The 17,037-nt window shown below is 39.4% G+C and overlaps 1 protein-coding gene across 1 annotated transcript; it reads right to left on the minus strand.

The window, feature by feature from the left end:
• Positions 1 to 465: 465 nt before the first annotated feature.
• LOC121876130 (beta-1,3-galactosyltransferase 5-like) lies at positions 466 to 4,606 on the minus strand. The gene is made up of 3 exons (XM_042381105.1): positions 4,511 to 4,606; positions 1,247 to 2,165; positions 466 to 720 (listed from the first exon to the last, which is right to left on the minus strand). The coding sequence occupies exons 2-3, from the start codon at positions 2,161 to 2,163 to the stop codon at positions 570 to 572; spliced, it is 1,068 nt and encodes a 355-aa protein (XP_042237039.1). The 5' UTR covers positions 2,164 to 2,165; positions 4,511 to 4,606; the 3' UTR covers positions 466 to 569.
• Positions 4,607 to 17,037: the final 12,431 nt, after the last annotated feature.

A 17,037-nucleotide genomic window follows, 5' to 3' on the forward strand; every position in this document is an offset into this window, starting at 1 on the left:
CACACGGAACAATACATTAAGGAAATGCCTCTAATCAAAACAACAAGATGATATGGCTTTTATGACAAGCAATCGTGTTTTCCAATTTCAATGGTACGCACAATTCACACGTAAATTTAATGCTTAACATTATAAGTATCACTATGGGAAGCGGAGGCTTCATTCCTTTGTTTTGGTTAACAGTGATTTACTTATCATTAAAAAAATACCTCAGTATCAAGATAAACTAGAATTTGTTCTTAATACAGAAAATCTTTGACAACTACAGATGATAAATGATGATCGTCAACCAAACGTGGAAACAGTTTACATACACTAATGCTGACGTAACGTAACAAATATTTCTAGATTTTTTTTTAATGATCAGTGTGCATGTTAGCATAAAATAAAACTGTTTTGTGTTTATTTCCGTCTCACACACACTGGAAGACATCGATGTAATGAAAGTACCAATGATAAACCATGAAAAATACCATAATTCATTATATTACTTCTCCGTACAGTCTACTGAAAGCGTAACAATTATACAGAAGTACATGAAGTGACATTTTTAAGAAACAAGGAGAGCATCAGAGCGTAACATTGTAGTGCTCCAGAGTCTTCAGCCAGACGTAGTTGGTGGCGCCCTGGCCGATCTGACCCTCTAGGTCGTGGATGAAGAGGAAGGTGCCGTCGTGATACTCTGGTCGCACCGACATAGGGACCACTTGGCTGCGACGCCTGTATAAAGGAGGGGAAGAGACTGTCAGGTGGCTGTAGCGGTGATGGTAGTGGAGGAGAGGTCACGACGACGAAACGAAAAGTGATGGTAACAGTGAGGAATCTTCATTGCAGGTGGTGATGAGAGAGAACGAAGGCGATAACTGGTAAAATTGTGATAATTGTGGAAAAAAGAACTTATGGCGATGGAGGTAACTTAGACACAAGAGAAAGAAAAACACAATTGTTGTGTGAATTTTGATTAGCATGGATAGCGCACAAAATGTAAAATGCCTATGGAAAGTTGTAGTCTTACTGTATGTATTCTGTTGACAATATACATTTATGTTGTAAATGATACCTTATCTAGAATTCTAAATTACTCAGTTTTCCGAGTTTCGAGACTAATGAGTATTCAAAATTAATTCAAACATATTTAAAGAACATTTAAGAAAGATACAACATAGATTTTAATTAGTGGAGGCCGTGATACTATAGGAGGCTGTGTTTACAATCTGAAGGTGACGATGTAAAAGTCTTGTTTTACCTGATGTCCAGCCATCTGGGATGAAGGTCACGAGGCAGAAGACCTGTGACATATACGTCTTCCAGCCAGAAGGGTGGTCCGGTTCTCAGCTGGTCCATCTGAATCATGCGGTCCGCCAGTCTCTGATGCAGGATGTAGGCGTAACCCTGGCAGTAAGGCGGGTACACATTAGGCGAGAAATCCTTGGGATCCACCACGTAGTGTGGCAGACACCCGCCCTTCGTCACCTCCCGACACACAGACCTGGACATGGAGCGAGCACACACTGCATCTCTGGTGTCATCTACTGGCTTTAAGACGTCCAGTAAGGCCCAAAAGTTGACATAAGCGTCAACATCGCACTTCAGCACCCAAGTAGCGTTACTGCAGAAGGTCCTAAACCAGTTTACAGCGGCCAGAGACTTGACAGTCAAGTTCTTCCTCGTCTCCAGAAAATCGAACTGTATGATGTCACCATATTTGTCACTCTCTTCCTGGAGGTGTTTCTGTGTCACTGCCGAGGGAACAGCTCCTACTATGAACACTGTCCTTAGTTTCAGCTGCTTGGCTATACTCTCGCGCCCCCACATGTCTCGGATCATTTCCCGATGGTAAACTTGAGATGGGTTGGAGGTGATGGTGTTCAGTATGTACACATCCTGGTCCTTACATGTATCAGGTTCGTTGATTTTCAGACCATAAGGCCAGCCTGGTATATAGTCCATTTTAGCTCGCGTTTTGTCACCCCCGATATCATTACTGTTTCTGGAGAGGGTATCGGGGGCGAGGCTTGGGGGTGAAGCGTGGCGAGGGTGACGGGTAAGGGAGGGTGACCAGGGCATCAGCACCAGCACGAGGGTGAACACAGCACCTACCAAGGAAGTGACCGTCGCTGCCGTCAGTATCCGTCGGGGACTTGATCGACTTCCTACCAACATATCTGAAAGGACCCACAACACAGAGATAACAAGGCTGTTAAATATGATATTTATTTGCTGTAATAGTAACCAAAGTCAAGAATCCCGACCAAGCAAATGATGTTCCTTTTTGCGTGGTTGCATCTCCGACGACGAATACGACTAATTGATATATTCTGCTCATATTGGTTGTATTTAATAAAAAATTAGTGGTTCGTGAACTAGGGTGAATATATACTTCCATTTAAAGACAAGAATGAGATACCTGACGACATTCCTGTTTCTAGAACCAACGGAAGATCATATAATCAACTCCTCCTGAGCTAGTCGATACTATCAAATAACTCAATCAACCCAGTGAGTGAGTGAAATTTGTTTTGAGTAGATCAACCTTTCTATCACAATTATTCACAAGAGAACTGATGTGATTAGTTTTACCTTACATACGCACAACAAAGGTTTATGAGTTCATCTATAATATCAAGTTAAAAATGATCTAGTTTACGTATAAGATAATATCAAAGAGGATAGTTCAACCACAAGTATAAAATATGTATTTATCTACCTTAGGGTAACCACGTCAGCCCAGGTGAATTAAATGATGACTGGAGATTGTCACGACCAGAGCTGTGGTACAGTTATGCCACATAGCCTCACACACACCCACACACACACGCACACACCTGTCATGGGTCACAGCCAGTCTCTCCTACTAACAAGTGAGAAGTGTGGGTAGGCTAGCGTAACAGTCATCCATTAGGAGAGTTTGTGCGTGTGAGCGTAAGGCAGAGAGAGAGAGAGAGAGAGTACAATATATGCAGGTGTGTTGCAGGTGTGTGTGTGTGTGTGTGTGATTTGTGTACAAGTTTGGGACATTCATACACGTGTGTGGGGCCGTGGGACGCATATGCAGGTGTGAAGGACGTACGCACAGGTATGGGATGACTGTGTTCCTCGGGTCAGTAACTCATGACTGTCACGCTTTACAGAGATAACAGTAACGTGTGTGTGCTACATCGTACGTGTTCTGTAACGTGTGTGCTGTGACGTGTGTTCTGTAGCGTGTGTGTTGTGACGTGTGTTCTGTAGCGTGTGTGTTGTGACATGTGTGTTCTGTATCGTGCGTGTTGTGACATGTGTTCTGTAACGTATGTGTTGTGACGTGTGTGCACTGTGACGTGTGTAGTCTGAAACGTGTGTGTGTGTTCTGTGACATGTGTTATGTAACGTGTGTGTTGTGACATGTGTGTTCTGTAACGTGTGTTATGTAACATGTGTGCTGTACTGTGTGTGTGTGTGTGTGTTCTGTAACATGTGTGTGTATGTGCTGTACTGGAATATATGGGTGTGCTATGACGTGTGTTCTATAATGCGTGTGTTCTGAGACATGTGTGCTGTATCGTGCGTTCTGTAACATGTTTACTGTACTGTGTGTGTTCTGTAACGTGTCTGCTGTGACGTGTGTGTTCTGTAACATGTGCGTGTTGAATCGTGTGTTTTGTAATATGTGTTCTGTAATGTGTGTGCTGTGACGTGCCTTCTGTAACATGTGTGCTGTATCATGTGTTTTGTAACATGTGTGCTGTATTATGTGTTTTGTAACATGTGTGCTGTACTGTGTGTTCTGGAACACGTGTGTGCTGTATCGTGTGTTCTGTAACATGTGAGCTGAACCGTGTGTTCTGTGTTATGCGTATGCTATAACATTTGTATCATATGTGTTCTGTAACATGCATGCGCCTGTTATGTGTTCTGCAGCATGTGCGCACTGTAAGGTATGTATGTGGTAACGTGTATGTGGCGTCCAGTGTATGTGTACTGTACCGTAAATATCCACGTGACTGTAGTGATGATATGATACCAGTCAAATGCTGTATGATGGAAGCTTCGTATCCTAGTCTTTGTGGAGTGCAAAACTAATTCTCGACTTATATTGCGTTGATTTTTTCTTTCTTCAAATTTTTAGTTTGCGTTGAAGGTAAACAGGCCAAAGTTTTGTATTTGAATTACACTTACAATAAACAAACTCTTTCTATCATTGTTGGCGATAATGGATAAACAAAATATGTGATCATCTTGTGTATGAGGTTAAATTGAATGTGTGAATTTGTGTTGAGCTTACTTTTGTGAAGTGATTTTCCGAACTTTATTCGTGAGGCTATAAGTGTAAGTTTGATTCTGAAGATTAAATAGATTTAGCATAAAGTATTCATGTCATTATGTGTATTTTGTATGAGTATAATCAAGGTATTGTTTTTTCACTTAAGCGTTTCGAATTGTAGTCACATTCATTTAGAAACGTCACTTACCAGAATAATACACACACTACACACATACACACACGAAAAAATCTAAATAAACTAATCACCTGAATGGAAGAAAACGTTCAAGTTTCCATAAAAACAAAAAAATTCTTAGGGTGAACACCTCACACCCTCACAGAGCAACACACACTGAAGGGATTGAGCCGCGGCCCAGTACTGAGGCTGTGGTGGCCTGATCATACCGGTTACAACGGGAAGACGAACTCTGGTTTATAAAATACCGTATTTACGTCTTTCTGACAAGTCGCTTCTCGTTCGCACGACTGAGGGTGATTATGGTGTAGCGGTTTCTCGTCAGTAATTGTTGATAGGTTGTTTCCGAGTTTTCTAGAATTCGCTATAGATATGGCACACTCTCGCGCCCCTGTGAACAAACAAGTGTGAAATTCTAAGAAATTTTACTCTCATAAAGTTATAAACGCAACTGTTGCCTGTCAAAAACTAAATGCTAAGAGCCAGTTTGATTGTAATTATAAAAAGGAAATAAATTTTAACACACTACTGTTTTTCGTAAAAAGACTTTACATTGACATAATACTGTCAAACCTGGTTCATCATAAATAGTATAGTGCAGTTTCCAATGCCGTTTATATAGTGCAGTTTCCAATGCTGTTTATAGAAAAAAAACTGCATCGACCCGGAGCACCCCACACACATGTTCACACCGTGATGGAACACCCTAACGCTACCTAGGCGGTTGTATTAGTTTAGTTTAGTTTAGGTAAGTCAGATCAGGTTAGCTTAGGTTAGTTATGTTAAAAAAATTTCCTCTATATATGGTAACTCCACTAATATTCTGTAAATCTTAACAATCAGTTGTCTATATATACTGTACTGTACCTAGACAGTACAGCTATACAACAATTGCCGAGAAATCCACCAGATGCTTATTTCCAGTAGGGTCCTTTGCTTAGGCTTCGTTAGTAATCAATAATAGTATATCTGCACTGAGACTGACGGTGTTTAATAATATAAAACTCACTCTTCTCTTGCTGCAGGTTTATCTGTTGTGTATTTTTTTTTTAGTTTTAGCTTTGAATTGTTTGATATCATTACAGTTTTACTGTGATCAGGTAATTTGTTCCGATCTGTTCTAGCTATAGAGAAAATGTGGTTTTCGCTTGACTGTGGACACCAGGTACAATCGCTTGCACAATGGCTGTCGGGTTTTGTGAGAATTGGCACAACGTGTTTCTTGACGTCATAGTATAATGAGGAAAAAGGGCAGAAGCAAATTCTTTATAATGGTCAGTTAACGATGTTAAGAAAGGATTTTACCTCTATTTAAGAAAGCCGAAACTTCCTGCATGGCTACAGATTAGATTACATTGCCAAATATAACGTCATTGCCTACTATCTGATAAAAGCTGGATGGCAGGTAAAGGTGATGTGGTGGTGAGACGTAAGGAGACAGGGAGATGGGGAAATGGAGGGGGGTCCAGGCGTTGCAAATCAAACGAAGAAGTACTAAGATTAGCACAAACGTCAAGAGAAATACTTGAAATGTACAAAAATAGAAAAAAAGAGTTACTTTGATCATATAATTAGGGATGAAGGAATAATAAAAAATATTAATGGGCAAAGATGAGGCAGAGACTTGGACGGATGAATGAAATTAAAAACTGTGTCCCTATAGAGATACAAAACCTTAGACTTAGAGGATTGGTAACAACAGCCCGAAAACGTTTAGAGCGGAGGACTATGGTCGCCAACCCTTAAATATGTGGACGGTACTCTGACTGATTAATTGAATACTGAGCATGCATATCAGAAAAAAAAAAAAATTAACATGGCCACAACAGCCATTGAGAACACATGAATTAATTTCAATTCTTATATTCAATACAAATGCAATTAAAATAGAAAAGAAAAAAATGGGGGGGAGAGAGAGAAGGAAGGGGGGGGGGGGGGGGGCATAAAATGTCATTAATATGAGACATCAACATACGGGGCTCTGCTGGGAAAGCGCTTCACCTCTTGCTTATGTTTCCTTTATTTTCAGTTGACTTTATATATTTACACTGTAATAAGAGGTAATATAAATGCATTGACAGATGATGAAATTAGAAGTTGAGTAGTAGATGTGTGGAGTCATTCAAGATATTTCACCCTTTCTCTTTAAAAAATCATAGATATAAACCTGGCTCCAGGAATAAGGGTAATCTTCTTACTTTTATAATATTACTCAATAAAATTATTTAGGACTGATTTATTTTTAATCATACATGTACAGTACTCGTCATGGAAGAAGCACAATAACCATTGGTCCTGTGCTTCAAGCATACCAATATTACATGAATGATTTTAGATCAAGTTCAGTTTCTGTATTTATTTTGCTGTGATACACTGTACTGTTTATGAAATTAAAATATGTTCTTGCACACAAGTTGGTAAAATTCTTCTATTACTTATGTTTGAACACCAGTACATTAGTGTAAATGGTACGGTACTGTACATACAATTAGTATTCCCTTCTACATTATCAGCATTTAATACACTTCATTATACAAAAAAAAGTGTTTTGAGGAGGTCTATAAAAGTCAAGTATTTTTTAATGAAGCAAATTATGGATAATTATGAATTTCCTGTTAAGACTAAATTTCCATATTTGCATTATATAAGAATTTTTTTTATAAGTTACCCAAATAATTCATTTTCTTTATTAGATTATCAAAGAAAATGAAAAAGTAACATTGGGGGTACTTGAAGAAAACCTATCCTCTTTTCTTTCTAAATACTCTTTTACTTTTACTTTTATTCTCTTCACCACTGATCGTCTCGTTAGCCGCTTGGGCGATCAGTCACGTCTCTGTTGCGCACTGTTGCAAGTACTGGGCATGAACTGGCTCCCGAATATATCGGAACCTGCTCGTGTTGGTTAAGCCTGGCCTTGAATGAGCTCACACTCGGTGCCGTCACAACACTCTCTGGCAGATTGTTCCAAGAGTCCCCAATTCTCACTCCGAAAAAGTTTGCCCTCACTGTTTTCTGGGCTTGTGGCTTCTTCAACCTTGAGCTGTGACCCCTTGCCCCGGGCGGCCGCCAGCTCCAATGTACATTCGATCGAGTAGTGCCCTCAGAGATGTTTAAACACTTCGATTAGGTCGCCCCTTGCCCGTCTGTAGCATAAGCTAAGTAGTTGCAGGCGTTCTAATCTCTCTGAGTATCTGAGGTTCCGTAGAGCCGGCACCAGTCTAGTGGCCCTCTTTTGGACATATACAATCGATTGACAGTCTCTAGCATATCTCGGGGACTAGACGAAGTGACAATACTCTAGGCGTGGAAGCAACTCACTCTTGAAGATCGTGACGAGCGACGGACCGTCTAGTTACCTAAACGACCTTCTCATTAGACCATAATAGTTTCGTTGCTTGATTCTCTTTCTTCTCACAATAATTTCAGATCAATTAAACTTAAAGAAATATTTAGCTTCCATAAATTACATAAGTATATCACAACTATTAATGGACGAGACTCCAATTCTTAGACGATTTCTATTTTTCTTTCTTTCCCCATAAATAAAAAAATACTAGAATTTTAAAGAAAGTAATTTGTACATCTTGTAAAGCTCAAATTAAATTATAATTAAAGGAAACATTTCTGACCACATAAGGTGGAGACATTAGGTTTGGGTAAAGGAGGGGATATTAAAATAGGGTTTCTTCTTATTCCTCACTACCTATTACTAGGTAAGCTATTTTGTCAACGATCTATAAGAAGTCAAATTTCCCCATTTTTTCCTGGATTACATGAAACAAATCTAACATAACATTATCTACTAAAGTGTTAGATTATGATCAGCTCGATATGCTTAGTTTAAGTTGGAGTCGTTTGTTTCACATATATGATAAATAAAAACGTTTTCCATTTCCCCTTTGTAGAAGGACTTCTACCGTAGCAACTATACCGCACAGTATTGTAATATATTATCGTAATTCCTAGGACTTGTGGCTTCGGGTTTAATATTATTTCTTGCTTAGTGTGTTACTGTACCGAACTAAGTTTATTTATACTTATGATACTCACGAATATTCTAGAGTTCAAATCTTCATCCATTGTTTGTATAACAATCGGTACTGTATATTCAACACCAAATCTGTCTCCCTGACGTTACTCTGCGCCTTATCGGGAAGGCTGGTAACTCTACAACAGCTATTGAAGGCTCTGTCATCTTGCATGGCATCCTGGCTTGCCCCTTGCTTGTTTAGTCTTTTCTTCACATTGAACATGTATTTAGACGTGAACACCAGTTCAGGTTAGCTGCTTTATACGTCCAGAATGCGGAGTGAGAAGTTGTTTTGTCTCAGCTTGGTGTGAGCGTTTCTAGAGCAGCTTAAATGTGATATATCTAGTACTGCTAGTATGGTTCTCACGGGTGGTCAAGCTTCTTCATGGTCGATCCTTTGTATATTTTTAAAACCCTAAATCATATACTGTATCAGCTATACTTGTGCTACACTGTTGCTGGAATCTTCAGTTTCCTCAAACGATCTTCACAACTCAAGGTTTTTAGCGTGGGGTAACATCATCGTTGTCCATCTCTGAATATTCGTGATATTGGGGATGTCTTTCATTTTTGTGGGATTGACATAATACGCTGATATATTTTAAATGTGGCTGCACCAGGGCTCTATACAACTATTTGATGTTGTCATCATCTAGGTGGATGAATGATCACTGGATCACTCATCAATTGATTCAGCTTAATTTATTTCTATAATCTTTATATATCAATTAACTGACAACTATCACTCCTAATTCCTTCTCCACCCAGTTTTCTTTAATGTAAGTCGCTTATTGTCATCCTTCTTTAAATATGTTCTATGTCATCTTTCTCCTGTCATGCCAATTATAATCACTTTACTTTTATCTTGATGACTGGAATAACCATGAGCCCGACTTGTTTCTGAGGTGATCTAAATCCATTTGGAACTGTTTCTTTCGTGGGAACAAAGTAACAACGCAGGCTTTTAAAAATCCTTTGTTCCCAAACTAAATAACTACTAAGAGTGTACACTGCTCTAGCTGGTGATACACTTATATAATCTACCATGAAGAGTGTGTCAGCACCTTGTTAGTGTGTCAGCACCTTGTTTATGCACTTGGTTCTCCTGTCTCTGCATGGCTTTGACGGCCGCTAGTATCATTATTCCCGAACACTGGATACAAAACAGTGATAATATAAAATGAGAAAAAAAAACAGTACAGGGACATGAAAATAATCCTCGGTACTGTATATCTCTCTCACCACAATCGCACCAAAATTAGTGTCTCCCCATCGTAGGTGTGCGGCTATTTCTTATTCGGACGATTCAGCTGTCAAAATAACCACACTCGCCATCAGGTCTTCCTCGTCAAGGTGACAGAAACACAGAGTGATATCATAGCTATTAATGCCTCACCCCTCGTTAGTCACCGTGCTTATTTATGTATATGTGTGTGTGTGGGGGTAATGGTCTTTGCCACAGCCATTAAACTCACTAATTTTCTTCATAAGTTCTCTTGTTTTTCTCCTGGATATCTCAATCACAGCTAAACAATTAATAAACATATTTATTTTACAATAACAAATTAATAACACCTGTACTGAATAATAGAAAATGAAAACCGAGTAAAAAAAACATTACAACTTGGAATTACCTTTCCATATATATATATATATATATATATATATATATATATATATATATATATATATATATATATATATATATATATATATATATATATATATATATATATATATATATATATATATATATATATTACCAACAGGTAACATAGAGATAAGACTCAACTACTCGATAATAAAATACCCATCAATGATCTTCGAATAAATAATAAGAATTCCGGGTCATAATAATACCAGGTAATAATTAAAGTTATTATACTACTGATGCTACTACTACTACTAAACATAAATAAATGAATAAATAAATTTTTAAATAAATAAATAAATAAATAAATAAATAAATAAATAAATGTCTGGATAAACAAAACATGGCGACAAACAGAGGGCGGTGAGGAGCCGCCAAAGACTCCCTCCGACTTTCAAGTTGTCTTAAAGAATCTTTTAAGAAGTTCTCGATCCTCACTGAAAATAATCCGATGATTTCTTGAACGCACACAAAAGAAAGACAGACACAGCAGTGCGAACTCTTACCTGTGTGTGTGTGTGTGTGTGTGATGTGTGCGTACGTTTCAGCAACACAAAATATCACACACACACACACACACAACAGCGCTCAGCCTGGCCCGACACAACCACACAATTATTGGCCAATGATTCACGTCTATTCTCAGGTAACGAACCGTCCGACACTTTTGTTTTCTATTTGTGGATCGGCTACGTGGTTCCCCCTTTTGCTTTTTTATCATTATTGACTCGCTAATGGATGCCTATTTTTGTACAGGTACTTGACCAGGTGTGCCTACGTTTTCAGTGTGGGTTTGTGGTATTGTGCATTACTCGTTTTGTATCTCTATATTGGAACAAGTGTCTTTGGTATCGTTTTGTGTGGGTGAAGTACAATACATGGTTTTAAGCAATTACTGAGTACTTAAGGAAAGAATAATGGGTTGACAGAAATAGGTTGTTTAGAGATAACGAGGTAATCACGCTTTGATCGGTAAACAAGATCAGAGAAATAATTTGACCCCGAGATCCCTGAGGTTCATGTTCTGGGGGTCCCGTCTAATACCCAGGATAAACGGAAAAAAAAATGATGCTCTTTGTCCCCCCCCCAAACCTGAAATGAAACTTCAGCCCGCGTCTGCTAAAACTGCAGCTTACTACCTGGTGGCACAGGAGCAGTTTTCCCTCCCGGTGTTGTGAGAGCTGGCTTATTGCCTTTCAGGAGGGCGATTTACTCACAACACAAATATTTTCAATCCCGGTGGCGCCATCTTTTGTGCGGGAGTGATAACAGTGGTCGTCTCGGTGATCGTCTTACCTCTTACATAATTTAAGAGGGGCCCCAAGGCGTCTCTGGTCTTTAATCTGGGTGCGTCACTTACTCCTCCTCCGCCCAATATACGAGGGGCGCTCATGCCAGAAAAAAGTTCTTTCTCGCCTCTTTGTTTAAATTAACAAGGGTGTACTTTGTAAGGACAAGTTGATGTATATCTTCATGGATATTTACCGGTTATAGAGGAAGGAAGGGGGGGGGGGGTGAGGGTGACGAGGTGTTGACCGAAGGATTAGGATGGAAATTCTCAAAGGTTCGTACGATATTTGCCCCATAATTAAGGATTACGAACGAAAGATCTCATTTAATTACGGTGGCGTCTATAATTAAGGCATCATATAGTTTCCCATTTATGTTGTCGTAACTTAAACTAGCCAGTTAATTCTCACATCTCAGCGAGGAAGGAAAATATACACTTATAAATCTCAGAAGACCGCTTCTCTAGGTTGTCTAATACACGCCCGGACAGTGCTGGACCCCCACTCTGTCAGTGAAGAAAACAGAGCATTTCTCAGAAACATCTTCTTGATATATAATCTATTGAATCAACGAACTCTTTTGCTTATGTCCACCTGAAAAGCTTATTTATAGTAATTTTCGAGTCATATTATACTTCGTGTACATACGAGTGTGTAATAAAAGATACAAGTATTGTACTCTACGTATATCAGCCTATTTTTTAGTCAAATGCGTTAAGTAAAAAATGGTGTGAAAATATAAAGGATTTCCTAAGCATGGAGTCACTACCTAGACCAGACGAGAACTGAAACTGAGGAAAAAGTACAAAATAAATAGGATGCTATTTATACCAACTGGTAACATGGTTTATCTCGCCAGTGTTATGGTAACCCTGTGCAGTCAGTATATAGATTGACGTAACTTACAATAACCGAAGCTTTATTTCCCGTGTATAGTATAACAATTATGCCCCCCCCCAAAAGGGGGTTTCATTATAATTTATTTATATTTAAGTAAAAGTATTTTTCCATATTCATTTTTTACAGTTAAAACTATAAATGTTTTTACATTAAATTGTAAGTTGTAACGAGTTAATATTTTAAGAAATTTAGCAGAATTCTAACGATGGACATTGTTGAGCGGAACACCAACAAACAAACTTCAGTAGATCTTAAGAAGCTTTAGACATCTTATGTTGTCGCCTTTGGCCCTTTATGCGTGCGTGTGTATCCTATTTATATATACATGTGTTTTGATACTCTATATACATATTAATGTGTAGTTCAGAGTAAGAACAGGTGTATACTCACCCACCTGTCGGGGACTCCTGGGATCATTAGTCAACCTATGGACCCACCTCTTAAACACGCCCTCAGTCTTATATCCGAACAGGGAATAATAAACAAATACCTCACGACGACTAATTACTTGTCCTACATCAGAGTTACGTGTCCTAATTCATTACTTTAGCGAGGGATGTTGACTTAGTGAGCGTGGGGTAGTGTATAACTTGCTGAAAGATCCCCCAAAAGCCTTATACTTCACACACACACACACACACACACACACACACACAAAGTGGGTCTATACAACTGCTGAAAGGCTGACAAAAATCACATAAGCTGATATCTTTGAATCAACCCAAAGCGAAGACTAATACTAAAGACGTGTCAGGGAGCCGTGAGCGTGTCTTACTCTGGCAGGCGGAAGACGAGCGAGGTGGGAGGAGTAGGAGAAGGAACTCGAGATAGTGGAGGAAGAGGAAGAGAGAATGAGGTAAACCGTGGAGGAGATAGAGGAAGAGATGGTGGTGGGGATGGTGAAGGAAGAGCATGAACGAACGAGTGGGGAAGTGAGAGGGTGGTGGAAAAGGAAGAGGGAGTGAGAGGGACACACGACTTGCCGCCAAGCGGCTGCGACAATACGTGCCGTGAACAACATTTACTCGAGTCAAAAAAAAAAAAAGAATGCCAGCTATGTACTGTTAGGTGGTGGCGATGATGGTGGTGGGCGAGTGAACATACGAGCCTCACCAAAGACTCCTTGCAACACGAGTTTCTTCCTTGTTACCTCTCAACCTTTATCTTCATTCCCGACTCTTCTTTTTTTTTTACCAGTAGGTGCTAAAATTTCTCCTCCTTTTTTTTTACCATCATGGGCTTGATTTTTTTTTTTTTTTTTAGTGTCGAGTCTTGTAGTTTTTGACACTGATAGTTAACTTTATGGGCTGTTGGTCTCGGGTTTAAGGCACCAACACAGTTCATTAGACACATGCGGGATTTGTTTGTATCTTGAAACAGGTATTTTTTTTTTTTTTACAGTTTTTAAGGATTAAATGTTATTCTAGACTCTGATACAAATGGGTAATTATTGTTATATATTTTTACTCCGGTGTACCTTAAGTAATCCGGCCGGAATTACTAGTGTCAGTGGTATGTATTTCTAATTTCCTGCTCAATAACGTAAGCTCATAAGTTAAGGTAGCTTAGTTATATAAATAATCAGGTAGGTATTGATACAGGTAATATAAACATTGTATAGTTCAAATTCTTTTTTCTACCTATCGAAATTAATTGAAAGTACCACTGCAAATATTTATATTCCAACCAACAACAACTGAAAAGACAATCAAATATTTTATTCGATTAGGAAATGTATCAGTAACTAGACTTCATGACCTGACTGACTCCAGCCTTATTCGTTTGTCCATCCGTTCCGAATTCCCTTTAAGATTACCGTTTAAAAAATACGCTAGAGGTTGTTTAATTTTGGAGAGCTTGGAGGAAACCACACCCGAATATCTTGCTTCTGATACAACGTTAACATGTTTTTTCGAATCTTGTTTCTTAGTGAGGGAGAACAGAAATTCACGTGAGATCAACTGTAAACTTAGATTAAAAAAAAAATAAAAGTCGAGTTTATAACCTAACCTAACCAACACAAATATTGGCTCAATACCGAATTCATAAGACGTATAAATTGAGAGATTTATATTTATTAAACTTTTAATCGCTCGAGATATCTTCACAGTATCTAAGACAACACGCGGACTGTCATAAGTACCGGCAAGACTTTCACCCACCCAGGACCTAACAAGCTGGAGAAGATCTACATGACCTCAAGTTCTTAGTTAGGTCTCCGTGACTGTCAAATCTCACAGAGCTAAGAGAGAGTTGACAGGAGGAGATAACGGGTACTGTACGAGAAGCCGAGGAGAGAGAATCATTTTCCTTCTCTCTTCTTGTTCTACATTTATCTTCTCTCAGGTTATGATTATCCTTTATTATCTATATATTTTAAGATTGATCTCCATTACGAAACAAAACACAGATGTCTATAATCAATATTAGTATGGTCGATATAATTTACGAAGTTTTGTAATTTATTCTAATCCTTTAATGATGAACTATATAATGCATAATCACATCTATTCACTGGACTTCTACTTAATCAACAAACTAATTCATCTAACTCTTAAATCATAGAAAGAACAAGAATCAACAACCATGACCAGATAGAATCAGTTCTTCTGGTGTGTTAGATCAAAGACGTCTAGTGACATGAGGAATGACCGGGTCAATTAGCAGAGTAACAGCAGCAAATCGCATCCAATTTGTGGCGAGAACTCATGGGGCCGGGCCAGTGCCACCATCTCCCGGGGGCCCTGCTCATATCAGGTTGTATTTAGATAGGTAATTACCCTGTTTTCACTGAAGATAAGACTAATTTTTCCCACCACCTCTCCAGGGGCTATTTCTGTGTATATCCCAGCGAGCACGTATGTATCGACTCATTATGCATGTGTTAATCTCCACAAACAGGCCCAAGTGGAAACCCGAGATCCGATTGGTGTGGGGCAAGTGTTTCAGGCGGTGGGCCCATGAGATGCGTTTTCTGTGTGGGTAGTGTTTTAGAGGAGTTCCCCCAGCGTGAGGCTGCACACCGTCACCGCCACGTCTGGCTCTTGTTGCCTGTAATGAGCAGGGCACCCGCGATGATAACTTGGAGGAGACACTTCGTCACGCTGATAAAACGCCTTAGCTGACGACGCCTGACGGCCGGTTGGCGATGGCGCTGATAACGGAACTAGAGCAAAGTTGATGACGTTTATTAGAAGTGGATCCTTGACGAGGTTAGTGACGAGTTTGGAAAAAGGCCAAAGATAACTCTAGTGATTGATGGTGTCTGGTGAGGAGCCAGCGACGAGGATAAAGTTTGCTGATGAGGCTGACGATGGCTGATAATGGCTGGAGATGATGAGGACGGTGATGGGAGATGACTGGCGATGGATGGAGATGGAGCTGACGATGGGTGACGAGGGAGGGCAGATGTTGATAACGAAGGTGGCTGAAGCTGCTGGTGATGACTGATAGTGTCTGATGACGAGGCCAGCGGATAGACTAATGTTAGCTAGCAAGGACTGACGGTGGCTGACAATATAGTTAGGGCGATGATAGCTAAAGACGGGGCTGACGATGACGGGAGAATAACGACGGGAGGCGCGATAACGACCATGGTTTTGTCAACACACACACACACACACACACACACACACACCGTCCCATGTTGGAATTAGGTATCATGACCGTGCTGATAGACTGGCCAATGAGGCATGTAAGAAAGAATATGTTGACCGTGACCTTGGCCTGTCCAATGCTGTACTTAAAAACATTCAAGTCAGAATCATGAACTCTGATCTAGAAGAACTGAGAAATGCAGAGACCTGGCAGTTGTAGCATTGGTAAATATGACAAATTTTGTGACGAGAGGTACCGGTATGGCCAGCATTAGGACAGAACCAGACAATGTGATGTAGTCGTGGCCAGAATTAGGCTAGGATACAGACACATTTGGCAAGTTAGTAACGCTGTACCCATACCGGAACACCCAGTATGTAAACATTGTGATAAACCTTTAAAGCATACACTTGAACACTATATTATTGAATGTGACACTGTCAAAGACTTCAGGCCACCTGGCTTATTGTATCATGAACTTTGTAATAACTACATTGAATCAGGGGTGCTTGAGGACATTCTTGCTGTTTATCCCAAATTTGCTAGCCCACACTGATTAATCTTCAATTAGAATATGACGTCCAATGTATATGAACCACTATCTTGCATGGCAGTGAACAGTGACATCGTCCACATGAATATGATCTATATATACTGTTAATTAATATGATGTATTTCTTTGTGTATGACCCTCTGTTCTGCGTGGCAGTGAGAACTGATACCACCCTCAGTGTCAAGACCTGATTGAATTACTCAGAATAGGCAAACTGTACTCCAAGCTTTGTCAATAAATTTTTAAACTAAAAAAAAAAAGAGAGAGAGAGAAAGGAGAGACAGAAAGCAAAAGAAGATTTCAAGACACTGTACTGTAGACGTACTGTACATCCATATTGAACATGTCTTTAGCCATCTGCGAAGTCATCATAATTGGAGACTAAGACACGGAAAAAGTTAAAATAGAAAATGATAATGTAATAACAAGGCAGAGTGAGAGTATTACAAGCTTCAAAATAAATTGCCTTCCATCTTCCGAAATCAAATTCAACCACGATCCATCCATTCACAAGTAGCACAGACTAATTCTCCCTGTTTCTCTATTTCTGTTTGTCATTTCTTTTTTCTCTCTTA

The sequence above is a fragment of the Homarus americanus genome, unplaced genomic scaffold (assembly GCF_018991925.1).
Source record: "Homarus americanus isolate GMGI-L3 unplaced genomic scaffold, GMGI_Hamer_2.0 scaffold51859, whole genome shotgun sequence".
NCBI classification, from domain to species: Eukaryota; Metazoa; Arthropoda; class Malacostraca; order Decapoda; family Nephropidae; genus Homarus; species Homarus americanus.